We start from the raw sequence: 16,353 nt of genomic DNA, 5'->3' as shown, positions 1-16,353 counted from the left end.
GCAGACATTCACACATACAAGAACACAAATGGAAGTGCACACGCACACACAAACGAAGAGATGCACGTGTCTGTGTACAGGTAAAGAGATGTGTGTGTGTACAGATAGATACTGTACAGTTACCCATAGGAAATCACCCTCGCTGTGTGTGGTTGAACGTCTTTGATGAGGCACAGAAAACACTCTGAGCTAATGGAAAAGCCTGACTCATTATTTTTAATTATTAATATCCCTGGGTACCTTTTTCAAATGTGCTGCCAAAAGCCACAATACCAATTAAACACCAACACTGAGAATGTCACGTAATCCAATCGTGTGCCCTTTGAGGAATGTTAACTTTGGGGCTTAAGACAGAGCGAGGAGAGTGGCCCAGATTCAGACTACATCACGTGTAATGGCTTGTTTCTCCCACCCCTCCCTCCCCCCCTCCCTCTTTTTCTCTCTACCTGCTAATGAAAGGCTCCAGCCAGCCAGCCAATCCCATGAGTGCTCACCATCACTTAGTTCTTGTTTTGCAATGTTGGTCTCAGCAGCTCCATCCTCCATCTCCCTTCAACAGTTGTGTAAAGTAGTAAAGTAAAAATACTTTAAAGTACTACTTAAGTCGTTTTTGGGGTATCTGTACTTTACTCTTTATATTTTTGACATATTTTACTTTTAATCCACTACATTCCTAAAGAAAATATGGTATGTTTTACTCCCATACATTTTATCTGACACCAAAAATGACTTGTTAAATTTTGAAATCTGAGGCAGGAGAGAGTTATGGTCCAATTCACACACCTATCAATATAACGTGTTGTCATCCCTACTGCCTCTGATCTGGCGGACTCACAGAACACATATACTGCATTTGTAAAGTATGTCAGGGTGTTGGTGTGCCCCACCCAGTCTGCCTGTGAAAAAAAGAAAACTAGGGCTCTCTGGTTTGCTTAATATAAGGAATTTGATGTAGGGCATTTACGTTTACGTGAACATTTTTTGTAGTTTTCCACCCCTGTACTTAAGTAAAAGTATCTGGTTTTAAATGTACTTAAGTAGTATTTTACTGGGTGACTTTTATTTCATTCTTTTTTTATTAAGGTATCTTTACTTTTTACTCAAGTAGGACAATTGAGTACTTTTTCCCACCACTGCCCTTCAGTTATTCTCTGCCTGCTGTTTACAAGAATTGCTCTGTGAAGAGTCACACTTTAAGTACATCTCCTATGAGCTGACAACATTTAAGCACCAGCTGATGACCAGCCAGACTGTGGAAAGTGTGTGTGTGTGTGTGTGTGTGCAGACGCGTGCGTGCGTGTCATAGACAAATAGTTTATCAGCCGTTGTGTATTATAGGCAGAGAGATGATTGAGGATAGATTGAGGATAAATTGAGATGCTGGACTGGATGGATAAATCACCTAACATTGTGCTGCTTATTTCCCAACAGTTCATTGTAAAACAGAGCAAGTTATTTACAGATTCACGTGAGTCAGCCAACAAAGAAATAACAAAGACACAAATTGATTAGAACTGGATACATTGTTTTTACTGAGGAGAAAAAAGAACACTTTAAAAACATTTTCCACTGGTTAGTACCAATATTGTACAGTGCGAAACATACTGTACTGATTGTGATATTAGTTCAGTTACAGCAAGTTTAAAATGTCAATTAAATGTCAATTCTCAAGATATATGGCTATTCTAAGTAAAGGTACACTACCCCAGTCTATTTTCTTTAGTATCTCCTAGTATTAAAATCACCAGAGACATCAATCCTTATCACTATCATAATTAGCATTTTAAACAATACTTTTATCAAGACATTTGGATATTCAACCTGACTAAAGAAGTACATTAGTGATAGTTATCACGTCTAAAATCTCCCTTTCTATGTAAATCTACCTAAAGAAATCTACTGAAAATGCAACGCCCTGGTCCAGACATGACTTTGTGAAAAGTTAAGACCGAGGTTACACAATATGAGATCTGTGCGCTCCCCCTCGTCCCAAAATACAATCACTTCCCAATGTGAGGCGTCAGAGCAATCAGAGCTGCATCAATCAATCATCATAACTCAATCAGCATCCCCAACACAGAGCAGAGCATACAGAGCTGCATCAATCAATCATCATAACTCAATCAGCATCCCCAACACAGAGCAGGGAACTAGGCAATGGATGAGTCCCAAACTCCACACTTCAAACAGAAGGGTTCTGGTCAAAAGTAGTGCACTATATAGGGAACATGGTGTCATTTGGGAGGCATACAATATATCTTGATAAAAAGTGGACGCAGTCAACGGGGGAGAAAGTCATACATTAAAAATAGGATGAAAGTTCATGGAAATGTCTTATTTACTCATTGGTGATGACAGAAGGTTACATTTTGAATTACTAGAGCGTGTGAGATGGATGTATTGGTTTGTATAGTAATATTTCTCCTCACAGAAATGGAAATGGCTGCTTCGTTGTCCAGGATGATAAGTCAAACCACGACGAGCAGTCAGCGCTCGCTTCGCTGATTCTGGCTCCAGTATAATACATTACAGTCACTGCATTCACTATAGAAAGTGCACTACTTTTGAGCAGAGTCCTGGTCAAAAGTAGTGCGCTAAATAGGAAATGGGGAGCTATTTGGGACAAAGCCCCTAGCTCTCATCTAAATATGGGCCAGACCAACTTCTCATTTACACGTCTCTCTTTTGCAATCTCAAAGTTTTAATGTCTATCCATGCTTGTCAACTATCAACTATCCAAGAAAGATTGCCATAGCCCTCGTACACTACTCTTCTTACGTATGCATCCCAAATGGCATCCTATTCCCAATATAGTGCACTACTTTTGCTCCGCCACTTCCTCCTCTGCTGGCACAATGGTTTGAAATCATCTTAAAATACCAGATAATAAATATTCCTATATCCATGGTATTTAAAGGATGGTTCTCTGTCCACTGGCCTATCTTCTGGGTCATAAACATATTTTAAAGCAGAACCATAAATCAATGATTCATACAACATTTTTGAATTCACTGTATTTCCATTTCCGTTTTTTGAGCTAATTTGCATTAAAACAGACCAAGCAAAGACAGATAGATATGGCCAATTTGATGTATTTTAATACAGTAACAATGAATGTCTTGGTGCTCTAACACCTAGGGCTAGATTCAATCCATATCGTGGAAGAGCCGCGTTAGGCAATTTCCGATAGAGCCGACATTTGCAGTATATACCGTGAATGTAGTCTCCGCAAACACAGGAACATTGTCTTTTAAATTTAAATTGTGCTATTGCGCAGATCTTCCGGCATTAAACCTAGGCCCTAATCCCTCCCGGGGCTAGCTTTTGAGACAGGGAACAGCGAGGCTCTGAGCAGAGGAAGTGGAAGGCCAGTAACTGTGGGATGTCCAAGAGCACACATACAGTAGGCTACTTTCTGAGTAGCAAGATACACACATCCTCATCTGCTATAAACACTGAACCTCACATATCAATGTGTACAGTAGTGCTCTTTCTCGCTCACTCTCTCTCTTTTCTCTCGTGCTCTCTCCTTCTGTCTCTACTTCCATATCAATGTCAGTAATGTTGGAGATTGCTGGGCCAGTTGGGACCAAAACAAGGCAAACGCATATTTTCTAATAACAGTGTAGGAAATGTTATGAAGTCTATTGCTACAGGATATAGGGTTTGTATCCTTGGTTAACAGTTTTGTAAAGGTACACATGAAACAGAGGAGTGGGGAGAGATACAGTGGCACAAACTGAATGTTGATTGCACATCAATATAATGCATGTACAGTAATACTCGTATGTTAGTGAGAAAGAGTTAAATGTAGAAAAACTACAAGTGAGTAAAATACATGGAGTGCCAGCCTCAATCCAGGAAGGTCAACGAAGAATTGTTAGACGTGTACCCTCTGTACCACCATTGCTGAATAATAGCAAATCTTACGGAATATAAAGAAAATTCTCCCTCTCTTTTGTCTCTCTGTATTGAATATGTCCACATGGACGCATAACGATGTGTATTATCATCCCACTATCTCTCCCCTCCCCCGCTAAGAGAAAACACTAATAATGAAGACTCCTCACAGTTCAGTACCCCTGCAGTGCCCCATCAGGCTAGGATTCTGAGAAACACACAAACCACCCACACACAGACACACACTGAGGAGCTACACACACATTAACTTATGAGCTCTGGTGGAACAGTTTAAGGAGGAAATGAGAAAAGCATCCTTAAATGATGTTATTTTGCCACTTGTGAGCACAAGCAAAAGTTTGAAACCAAATCTCAATATCATGACACGCTCCTTCACAGAACTGCGCCGCGTGTGTGTTTGAGATGCACTGTACCACTACTGAGTGTCGCACAATATCACATAGGCAAGACAGAAAGCCCATTTGTTAAAAGTCAGTAGCACAATACACAGAAAGTAAATGCCATAAGAATGACATGACAAGAATACTGAGATTTTGGTTCATACAAGAATGAAGAAAAACACAGGCAGTGCAGAGAGTAACTAGAGTAACTAGCAGCAATACTAGTTAAACACAAGTAAATATACTGTAGATATAAAGAGAGGGAGATTACCATAAGCAGTGTGACACAAGTCATCTAGGCTAGGCCTAGTCCACTTTCTATAAACCTCATGGCAGTATTAAGTGATGCACAGTTAGCAATGCAATGCGGACACACTCAGTAAGACAGAGTGCTCGCAGCATAAGGGTATCATTCCCTGGGAGTGAACTGAACACTACAAGAAAGAAACATCTGTGTCCGTAGTTCAGCAGGGTGAAACGTTAAACGTGGAAGGGCTCTGGTACGCTGTCACTGTTGCATGCGTAATGAGCAGCAATAAGCTACAATTGACCTGGTGTATGAAGAATCTAAAACAACAACAACAACAACAACCTGCCTCGTTCACACGCAAACACGCACAAACACGCACAGGTGCTCAGAGACACAGAAATGGTTTCCCTGACAACCACTTGGCGGAGAGGATCGGCACTAGTTGACAGACATCTCCGTTCTATTCCGTTACGTTATGACGATACATGGGGTGACAGCAATTATCATACGAGGGATAGCAGTAACCCTGAGTTATTCAAGTCAAACAGTCCATAAGAAATACTAATACAATAAGTTAAAAATAAAAGCTGTTTTATACGATATATAGATACTTTGAATTATTGGTAAGACTAATTTAGTACTATCTTTTCTATTTGTGGTACATGTATAGATAATGGAAATCTATTCTCTAAAGCTCCGAAAACCACCAAAGCACTTTATAAATACATTTAGCTCCTTAGGGAGATCTACGTACTTCCTGAAAAAAAATTAGCTTTAATCTGAGTTCACACAGCTGACAGGTAGACAAAGGGGGAAATCTGTCACCATCTCTTCTCCCCTTTCACAAAGAGTCTTTATTTTCCCTGCAGGTGCTGCATCTCGCTCTCTCTCTCTCTCTCTTTCCAAGAAGACTTTCTGGGCTCCTGAGCTTAAAATCTAACTCTATGTGTCTCTTGAGACTAAAGGATGATCTATCCACTTCTCTCTTTTACCTTCTCTCTCTGGTTCTCTCTCAGTAAAGGCATTAGTTGAGACAGTGAAAATGGATGGGGGGAGATATACAGTTCACCTCTTGACAGTAGCTGCTACTGGATTTCACTTAGTGCCTTCAATTCATCTGAGAGCTGAGGGTTGAAGCCTCCTCAGTGAGTAAAACCACCTGAACCCCGTCTTCCTGTTGCACCTCTTCTACAGAGTGCTCCCGTCCAGGACCTCTCAAGGAAAGCCGTCACTATAGGCTATCGATGATGAGATACACAGCCAGTGGGCTGACAAAAGTGAAAGGTGAAAGGTTGAGCAATGTCACAAAAGGTTGTCATAGTCAAGCAGCTTGGAGTGCTGGCGGGTTTTCCACAAGCGGAAGAGACGGAAGTCAAAGTACATCTCGATCATCTCCTTGCCTAGAGAGAGAGAGAGGGTGGGTGGGGTCGAGGGGCACCGGTTAAGTACAGTTGATTTCTCTTCACCTCTCCACTAGCTAATATGTTCTCAGAAAGGCAAATAATTCACGTGTTTTTTTTCCCATCCCAACAACTACTCTCAAAGGTTGATTTGAAATATACAGTTGATTGGAGTGTTTATGTACTGTAAAGCTCGATCAAGCTATAAACTGATGGAAATGGAGGAGACAAGATAAAAGAGAGAGAGAGAGAGAGGTGGAGAAATAGAGGGGTCTTGTGGGTCAATAGAAGAGAGGGAAACACTCAGTGGAGATAATGAGATATTAATTGAGAAATAATTAGCATGACATCAATAAGTGTCAGGGGAAAATGATTGATGAGGAGTGCGTTCAGAGCTCAGGAAGTTCAGACGTGTCTGCCAGCGTGTTCCCGAATGTTCTGATTAACTTGGTTTGCCTTGCTAGGTTTGATTAATGTTCACTATTTACATTCAGGGAACGTGTACAGCGCAGCATGTAGCAGATACTGGAAAATCGATCATGTACATATGTGAAATTGTGTGTGTGGTCATGGGTGTTACACTCACCCTGCGCAGACAGCTCTAGTGGGGACTTGAATTCGATGGCATGAGGTCTCATTAGCTGCTTCAGATTATGGATTAGCTGTGAAGGAGGACATTTTACATTTCAAAACATCCATCTGGCAAAACAGACAAACCTCTTGAGAGGAGAGAAAATAGTTTTCTGTTCACAGCAAAAACAATTGCAGACACATTGTCACTCTTTCTTTTCCCAAAGGAAACTAACACTCAATTGTACCTCCAAAAGCAATACAACTAACTCCAAAGTTAAATAGGTCATAAAATCATCTGAAAAGAGCCCTTCATAGTGGGAACGACAGGGGTAGAGTGTGTCTTGTGTATACAGCAGAATGGGAAGTGACAATGAAGTGTTAACCTGTGTTTGTCTCACTGAGTATATCTGTTGTTGAGTGGCTGTTGTGTACGAGGAGAGTGCTCATTGCTGGAGAGAGCCTGTCAGAGCACATTACTGTACCTTACATAACCCTCCTCCGGCCCACTTCTCCGCTCACTCCCTACACCTCCCCTCTCCCCGCTCCTCTCCGTCTCTCTGCACCTCCCTTTTCCCTGCACCTCTTCTCTTCTCCGCTCCTGCTCTCCTACTCCACTCCCTGCAGTCTGGACCAGCCAGTGCCACTGGCCCATGGAGCCCCGCAACCAATGAACATGTTTTTCCAGAAGCCCGTTTCCTCTCTGCTGACGCCATTCACAGAGCAGTAGAAGTAGCAGCATGCTCAGGATCTAAATCAATGCACGGAACCTCTGGGGAGTTTGTGTGTGGGAGAGGTCAGGGTTCGCGGCCCCTAGCGGAACTCTGCTAATATAACGTGTTACAGTGCTTAACCTCAACTCCCCTGATCGTGTCGACAGAGATGAACAACAATAGTTTGAACCCTTAAAGCCAGGTCACTGTTTTAAAAGAGGGGAATACTGTACAACAGATGGATTTCGGTGGTAGATTCTATCGGCAGAAATCAGCAGACTTCAGAGGAGAAACTAATGATGTTTTTGTCTTGTCCTTTGTAGGCTAGAGGTGACTGCTCCCCGGAAGAAGACTGTACAGGGAGTGAATACAACTAAAGGAGTGGAAACGAGCTGTATAACAAAGTTAAGGTTTGCATCCCAAATGGCACCCCATTCCCTATAGGTCCTGGTCAAAGTGGTGCACTATGTATGGAAAAGGGTTCCATTTGGGGGACAACCAAAATCAATCAAGGAGATGTTAGAGTTGAGTTGCAGATACAGGTAGGCTGGGTGTGTACCGGTATGTAGGTCTCTCTGAAACTAGCAGACTATTATTAGACGGATGACTAAAGCTTTCTATCTGCATTCCAGCTGAGGTAGCAGGGGATTACAGATAGCAGAAGAGAACACTGAAAAATGCTTCCCTGTTTCATTTCTGCGACTTGTACAGCCTCCAGACTGCCACACACACACACACACACACACACACACACACACACACACACACACACACACACACACCAGAGAAGGAACAACGTGGAGAAAATGTCAGATAGACTGGAACAACACTGGTGTCTGTGTCAGAGTGTGGACACACTGTACAGCGCAGCGTGCTAATGTACAAAATGCATGCATGTGTTGCTGTATATTTGACTGCCTAATACAGTGTGTGAAAACTGTATGTTCAATTATTTAAATGAGTAAACACAAATGCTGTAGCATGTGTACGGAGTTTCTGTGTGAGAGTGCATGCATTTTCAAGACCATCTGAACTAAGTGCCTGTGTGTGCGTGCCTGAGTGCGTGCGTGTGTGTCTGTGTGTGTACGTGAAACTGTTTGTGTGCATAGCTGCTTGTTCCCTGCAGTGTCTGCCAGTACGGCTTAGTCTCTGTGGGTGAGGAGGGCCAGGGCAGGGGGATGTGTGTGTGTGTGTGTGTGTGTGTGTGGCTCTATACTGGCTACATGAATAAAAAGAGGGGGATAGGCCTATATACTGTGCATTAATCTATAATGAAGCAGTACGGTTGTGGTAATAAATGTTTACAGTGACAGAATAGAAAACAACTCTTTACATAAGTTAATATAGTACTGGGAAGGGTTAGCCTGGGTACCAGTCTGTTTAGCTGTCATATGACAAAGATTAGCATGAAGAGGATTGACAGCTAAACAGACTGCTACCCAGACTATGGTGCCAAAATTTCAGTAACTTTCACAAATTCCAAAGGTTTTGGCAGAAATTCCTGGAATCAGGAGGGGAGAACGCAGGAAATCCAGGAATCCTCCAACTGGGATTTCTAGAAAACCTGGTAACTTGGTAACTAGAATATTGCAACTACAATAGGAAACTTTAAATCCATACTTTTTCTCCATTGGCGCTCCCCAGAACATAGCAGCCCATTATGTGAATGAGGTTGGGCTCGGGGTTTAGTTTGCTCATAAACCGACTCAACTTCTTCCAAAACCTGTCCATACAAATAAAAGTGGAAGAGATTAAATGAATCTGCATTTTTATAGTAGTGTATGACTTTAGTCTAGGTTCCTGTGACAGTTATCATGGTGACAGTTGTTGTCAGACGTGAGTGGTCTTACTGGATCATGTCCTCCTCCTTCTCCACCTTGGCAAACGTGGCCACTTTGTTCTTGAGCAGGTACAGATGCCCCGGGCCTCCCTGGAGAACAGGTTAATTCCAGTTATGTGCGTGCAACAATAACTGCAGCAGCAATAAGCTGACTTAAACACTGAGTTTGAGACAATAAGAACCCATTCTGCAGCTCACACACGCAAGCACACGCCATTGTTTAAACCATCTCCCCTTCCTCTCTCTCTCACCTGACAGAAGATGAGCATGTTCCAGATCTTACAGCCTTTCCTGTAGGCCGTCAGCTTCTTCTCGATCTCCTCTGTGATTGGAGGGAAAGACGATGGAGGAAAGTATAAATGTCACTTTCCTGCAGGCTGGGGTGAGAGGCCAGATACTGTGCCATGACCATTATTCAGGGCATACTATGACTGGAAAAACGAACACATCATCTACTCACCAATGATGTCATCGAATGTGGCATGTTCATGATCCTGCAGAAAGATGAAAGATAGGACACAATGAGATGAGACGGTAAGACAATTCCAACTGCTGTGTGAACGGGGTGGTTTATGGTATGCACGTTATGGCGTAGCATTTGAAAAGTTGATACTTTCCATATAAACTGTAATCAGTAGGAAGCGTAGTCAATATGACAGTCATCAGAATATCCAGGAATTATCATAACAGGTAGGAGTAGTGCAATGGACCAGTGGATGAGAGGGACTCACATAAAGGATGGGGATGACCGAGGGGTCGTCCCGACGGATGATGTTAGGGACATATTCAGCCTTCGGGACCTTAGATGATATCAGCTGGAAGAAGACAGACAGTCTCAACATCTATACAAATATCCACGAAAAACTGCCTACAATGGGTACATTATATACTGTAAGTAACGTCATAATAAGAATGGAAACAGATAAATACATTTGTCAGAAACAACCCTACTTAGAAGTATGATATCTGTTTAAGGTCATATAGAATAGAGCTACAGATATATTCTACTACAGTTTACACTTAGCTTTTAACAACACAATGTACCCTATTCACTTTGCACTGCTATGAGATGGCTAACTGGTCTCGTAGGTGAGCTGAGAATCTCACTATGATTTTGGGTGGGATGAAGTCCTCTCCCTCGCAGGCTGCTCTCTCCAGCTCTCTCTCCTCCTCCCAGTCTGCATCCTCCTGTGACCCTTCATCTAGAGCCCCTGAAGAGGACTGCAGGTCCCCATCTGACACACACACACACACACACACACACACACACACACACACACACACACACACACACACACACACACACACACACACACACAGACAGACAGACAGACAGACAGAGTCGGGGAGAGATGAAAGGATCACAGACAGAGCTGATTAGAGGAGAGTATGCAATCAAAAGCAGCGCACCTGGATGCTGGCTGTTTGCAGAGAGAAGAAGACAGGAATCATAGAGAGACACACATCGAGGAAATATCACATTTACATAAGTACTCAGACCCTACACTCAGTACTTTGTTGAAGCACCTTTGGCAGCGATTACAGCATCGACACTTCTTGGGTATGACGCTACAAGCTAGGCACACCTGTATTTGGGGAGTTTCTCACATTCTTCTCTGCAGATCCTCTCAAGGTCTGTCAGGTTGGATGGGGAGCATCGAGGCACAGCTATTTTTGTCACACCCTGATCTGTTTCACTTGTCCTCGTTATTGTCTCCACCCACTCCAGGTGTCGCTTGTTTTCCTCAGTGTATTTATCCCTGTGTTTCCTGTCTCTCTGTGCCAGTTCGTCTTGTATGTTCAAGCCTACCAGCATTTTTTCCCGGTTTCCTGCTTTGCCTTTTCTCCTTTTTCTAGTCCTCCCGGTTTTGACCCTTGCCTGTTCTGGACTGTACCCGCCTGCCTTACCATTCTGCCTGCCCTGACCTTGAGCCTCACTCTGTGCCTCCTGGACTCTGATCTGGTTCTGACCTTTTGCCTGTCCACAACCATTCTCTTGCCTATTCCCTTTGAATTTATTAAACATCTTAAACTCCAACCATCTGCCTCCTGTGTCTGCATTTGGGATTCAGGTCTCTGCGTTGTCTTGGCTGTGTGCTTAGCGTCGTTGTCCTGTTGGAAGGTGAACCTTCACCCCCAGTCTGAGGTCCTGAGCACTCTGGAGCAGTTTTTTCATCAAGGATCTCTCTATACTTTGCTTCGTTCATCTTTCCCTCGATCCTGACTAGTCTCCCAGTCCCTGCCGCTGAAAAACATCCCTACCACCATGCCTCAGTTTGGCCGGGAGGCCAGCGCTAGGAAGAGTCTTGGTGGCTCCAAACTTCTTCCATTTAAGAATGATGGAGGCCACAGTGTTCTTACCCTTCCTCAGATCTGTGCCTCGACACAATCCTGTCTCGGAGCTCTACGGACAATTCCTTCGAACTCATGGCTTGTTTTTTTCTCTGACATGCACTGTCAACTGTGGGACCTTATATAGTCAGGTGCGTGCCTTTCTAAATCATGTCTAATCAATAGAATTTACGACAGGTGGACTCCAATCAAGTTGTAGAAACATCTCAAGGATGATCAATGTAAACAGGATGCACCTGAGTTCAACTTCGAGTTTCATAGCAAAGGGTCTGAATACTTCTGTAAATAAGGTATTTCAGTTTTTTTCATTTGTATACATTTGCAAAAATTTCTAACAACCCTGTCTTTGCTTTGTCATTATGGGGTATTGTGTGTAGATTGCTGTGGATTTTTTTTTTTCATCCATTTTAGAATAAGGCTGTAACGTAACAAAACGTGGAAAAAGTCAAGAGGTCTGAATACTTACCAAATGCACTGTAGAACAAGAAATCATAGGCCCATAAAGCAGGCACACAAAGCCATCAGATACATAGACAATGGGTTGCAGAGAGACACAGACACAAAATATTTAAATGAAAGACAGAGCTTGGAACATACAAGCACAGACTCGGACAGACCGTGGACAGATATGGAGGACAGCAGAGACGCACAGTACAGGCGTAAAGGACAGATGTACAGTAGACCGCCGCCGCCAAAAGACAGACGTGAATAGGTAGAGGGAAAATACAAATCAGGGTCAAACAGTCTGTACAGGGGAGCTTCTCTCAAATGAGTGTGTGTGTGTTTGTGTGAGTGTGTGCGTGTCCATAGTGTCCGTATAGTGCCTGTTTGTGCCTCAGTAAAGTTATTCTTAACTGTACATGCTTGTGCCGAGTATGCTTGAGTGAGAAAGTGTGTTTGCGTATGTCTCCTGGGCACGTCAGCTTGCATGAGCGAGTGTGTGTATAGTACGTGTCTGGACTCACTGTCTCTGGAGCCATGGAGAGAGTCTGGCTTCATAGGGGTGGGGTCACTCCAGGAGCGGTTGAAACTCTTGGCTCGGCGGTCGGCATATGCTGATGAAGGAGTGGAGGAGAATGAGTGGAGGATGAGGAGGAGGCCGGGGGGGGGAGTGTGCCACACACACTTTCCCTAATCAAGTCCAAAACACACTGGGCGTGTTCCAGTAATATCTATTTTCTTCTGAAGTGTACACTTGTTCACTACTTCCCATTGGATTGGTGGAGGCTAGAGGGAGTTTCCACCTTGTATTTTAATACCTGTAATTTCCTTTCAAATCAGTGAAGGGAAGTGAACAAAGGAACACTTTGGGAGAAAAGGAGAGATAATTGGGATGTAGCCACTCAACACAGATGCTAGAAACTCATCAGAAACGTCTTTCACCCTGGAGTGGGATTTAGTCCGCTATACAGACGCCAACACACACAAACACTTCCCATATGTACAACACATCCCGGTTCATTCAAAACAGCCTGGCTGAAAACATGTTCCTTGTATTGCTCTGACTGAGTCATCATCACGAAACAGTGATACTGAGTGGGTGAGCATCTGGTACTCCAGCTCACAGCTGGGCCTGTCGTATCCAAACCACCCAGTCACTTAACAGCTGCTAATAAAGTCAACACCTCTACCAGCTTCTTCTAACCAGACATCCTACTATAAAACGCCAACTTGAAAGCTTTTATGCCGTAACGTTGATCATCTTGACTCTTTGACCACTTTCTCCTGGGAGTTCGATGTCTATCTTTCACAGGTAGAAATGTAAGAGAGGGACACAGAATTTAGAGGGGAGAACAGGTGGAAAGGGGCGGGTGAAGTGAGATTCGGTGTGCTTGGGAGACTATACTACTACAGTTTCACCACTTGGTTCCATTTACTGTAGCTTCAACTAGTTAATATTGAGCCATGCCACACTTATTTATGAATGCATGAGAATGTACCGTGCAGTACATTTTATCCAACACACACTGACACATGTACTGTACAGGCTGCATGCATATAGCACAACCACACTGACAAAAGTAGAGCCCCTAACAACAAGCTACGACGGCACAGGCACCAGGGCCACACTCACTGGGGAACTCACTCTGAGCCTTCATTCTGCGGCTGCCCACCATTCTCAGGTGCTTCCGGAAGTTCCTGTCACAGAAAAGAACAGAGCAGTAGAAGGGAGAAGAAAGAGGGAGGAGAGAGAAGGAGAACAGAGGGAGAGGGAGAGCAGAGGGAAGAAGAAGAGTAACAGTTTAGTAACTTACCTGGACAGGAAAGTGAAACAGCTTGTCAATCAATGCCTGTTCATTTATTGGAGGGGGGGGGGTCATTGGTGTTTCAAGTTCTTCAGTCTGATCAATCCGATTCCTTTCTAACTCTCCCACACCATGATTCAACTGGATCAAAAGAGATGAACTCTTTTCCAAGTTTGGTCAGTCTGACTCATCCAAAACCTCTGAAAAAAGATCTAAAACATTGTGGATCTGTGAACTTTTTTTAATCCAAGCTTGTGAAACAAGTTCCTGTGATTCAGCTGTCATCTACTGACAGTGTACAAACTCTTGGGGGAAAAAAAACATGTGATGTTAGTTACACAGAATGTAAATAGTGACTAGACTCAGTAATGCGTAGAGATAACCTTGTTACTGGAGCCTGGTACTGTACATTGCATCCTCATAAACATATGAGTGAAACAGAGGCAATTACTAAATAACTTTCTTAAGGAAACACATGGAATGGTATGGCTCAGTTGCGAACCGTCATTCAGGGCAGATGGGGCAGCGCCCCAACTGTTTTGAGCCCCACCTGTTTAGCTAAAAAATATATACAGTGCATTCGGAAAGTATTCAGACCCCTTGACTTTTGCCACATTTTGTAACGTTACAACAATTATTATTTATTTTTTTAAATCTCAGCAATCTACACACAATACCGCCATAATGACAAAGCAAAAAACAGGTTTTTAGACATTTCTGCTAATTTATTAAAAATAAAAAAACTGAAATATCACATTTACATAAGTATACAGAACCTTCGTCCCCTTCCGCTGAAAAACATCTTCACAGCATGATGCTACCACCACCATGCTTAACAATAGGGATGGTGCCAGGTTTCCTCCAGAAGTGACGCTTGGAATTCAGGCCAAATAGTTAAATCTTGGTTTCATCAGACCAGAAAACCTTCTTTCTCATGGTCTAAGAGTCTTTAGGTGCCTTTTGGCAAACTCCCAGGGGGCTGTCATGTGCCTTTTAGTGAGGAGTGGCTTCCGTCTGGCCACTCTAACATAAAGGCCTGATTGGTGGAGTGCTGCAGAGATGGTTGTCCTTCTGGAAGGTTCTCGCATCTCCACAGAAGAACTCTAGAGCTCTGTCAGAGTGACCATCGGGTTCTTGGTCACTTCCCTGACCAAGGCCCTACTCCCCCGATTGCTCAGTTTGGCCGGGTGGCCAGCTCTAGGAAGAGTCTTGGTGGTTCCAAACTTCTTCAATTTAAGAATGATGGAGGCCACTGTGTTCTTGGGGACCTTCAATGCTGAAGACATTTTTTCGTACCCTTCCCCATATCTGTGCCTCGACACAATCCTATCTCAGAGCTCTACGGACGATTTCTTCGACCTCATGGCTTGGCTTTTGCTCTGACATGCACTGTCAACTGTGGGACCCTACAGAGACAAGTTTGAGCCTTTCCATCATGTCCAGTCAATTGAATGGATGCATCTGAGCTCAATTTTGAGTCTCATAGCAAAGGGTCTGAATACTTATGTAAATAATGTATTTTAGTTTTTTATTTGTAATAAATTTGCCAACATTTCAGAAAAAATGTTTTTTTGCTTTGTCATTATGGGGTATTGTGAGTAGATTGCTGAGGATTTGTATTTTGATTTTAGAATAAGGTTGTAACGTAACAAAATGTGGAAAAAGTCAAGGGGTCTGAATACTTTTCAAAGGCACGGTATGTATATATACAGTATTACTTTATTTATTTATATATATTTTTTGTTATTAATATAAAAAAATGTGTTGTTTTTCATGTTATTTGGCATTACAACGTGTCACATATCAGTTTGCAAACAATGTAATATTTTTTATTTTTTTTAATAAAGCCGCATACAAAAACATGGTCTCATCTTTGCTTTCTTGAGTAAGGCAGCTCCAAAATGCAGGTGTTTCAGCCTAGCTCAGTGCTTTCTGTGGTGGTGGGGCAGTCAGCGGAAAATACCGAGCGTAGCGGTCGGTAATGTTCTCTAGTTGTGCCGTGATTGGCTCAGTGTTCTGTCACTCACTGGGACACTACATCACTGCAAAATCTATGGGGATAGCTTGAAAATTCAAGCCCCTTGGGTGCTGCCATAGAGTTACATTAGAAGTGTCCATCCATCAAGGCTCAAGGTCATTGGCCACAGATAAAATGACGTCAAATCAAGTTATATCTACCATAGCTTTGATTGGACTGATCATGTCAACATCATACTTTCAAAATATTAGCTAGCAAACTAGACAAGCTGTCATTATCATAAATCAACTCAACAATCTACTGACAAATCCTTTTCAATCTGTCATATGAAGAGAAATTATAGAGAAAATGTATCCATGCTCATCGACCATTGGACATAAACATTACACAACAAGTTGGAAATTGCAAATTCAACAATGAGTGGTTTGGAAGGAATCAGTGGCTAACTGCAAGCGTTGCAAAGCAATCACTAGCCTGTTATTCAGTGAAGTGGGTGTGTGGTCCAAGTCTACGTTTAAGCGTCTCTTTTCCAAGCTTAAAGGGATTTTTATTTTATTTTATTAGGATCTCTTGTAGTCCTCATTTGGACTAATCTTCAAAGAGTCCTTAAACATTAAAATACAATTTATAATACGATCACATTTTCACATATAACACAGTGTTGCAAACAGACATAATACACTAACATATTGATCAGATAAAT

General features: G+C 42.7%; 1 protein-coding gene across 4 annotated transcripts in view; it reads right to left on the bottom strand.

Annotated features, from left to right (window-relative positions):
- Positions 1-1,504: 1,504 nt before the first annotated feature.
- nsmfb (NMDA receptor synaptonuclear signaling and neuronal migration factor b) overlaps positions 1,505-16,353 on the bottom strand; it is a 46,688-nt gene continuing 31,839 nt past the window's right edge. For 2 of the 4 annotated variants that reach the window (XM_014171025.2, XM_014171027.2), the window contains 10 exons: positions 13,501-13,565; positions 12,392-12,481; positions 10,182-10,309; positions 9,806-9,889; positions 9,535-9,568; positions 9,326-9,396; positions 9,085-9,164; positions 8,855-8,957; positions 6,538-6,613; positions 1,505-5,951 (listed from right to left, as the gene is read on the bottom strand). In XM_014171025.2, coding sequence (XP_014026500.1) covers positions 5,854-5,951; positions 6,538-6,613; positions 8,855-8,957; positions 9,085-9,164; positions 9,326-9,396; positions 9,535-9,568; positions 9,806-9,889; positions 10,182-10,309; positions 12,392-12,481; positions 13,501-13,565 — 829 coding nt within the window. In that variant the 3' untranslated portion in view covers positions 1,505-5,853. The remainder of the gene's footprint in view (positions 5,952-6,537; positions 6,614-8,854; positions 8,958-9,084; positions 9,165-9,325; positions 9,397-9,534; positions 9,569-9,805; positions 9,890-10,181; positions 10,310-12,391; positions 12,482-13,500; positions 13,566-16,353) is intronic. The other 2 variants (XM_014171026.2, XM_014171028.2) reach the window with 1 other exon arrangement.

The sequence above is a fragment of the Salmo salar genome, chromosome ssa24 (genome assembly GCF_905237065.1).
Source record: "Salmo salar chromosome ssa24, Ssal_v3.1, whole genome shotgun sequence".
Taxonomy (NCBI): domain Eukaryota; kingdom Metazoa; phylum Chordata; class Actinopteri; order Salmoniformes; family Salmonidae; genus Salmo; species Salmo salar.
This window is presented reverse-complemented; position numbering and strand designations above follow the sequence as displayed.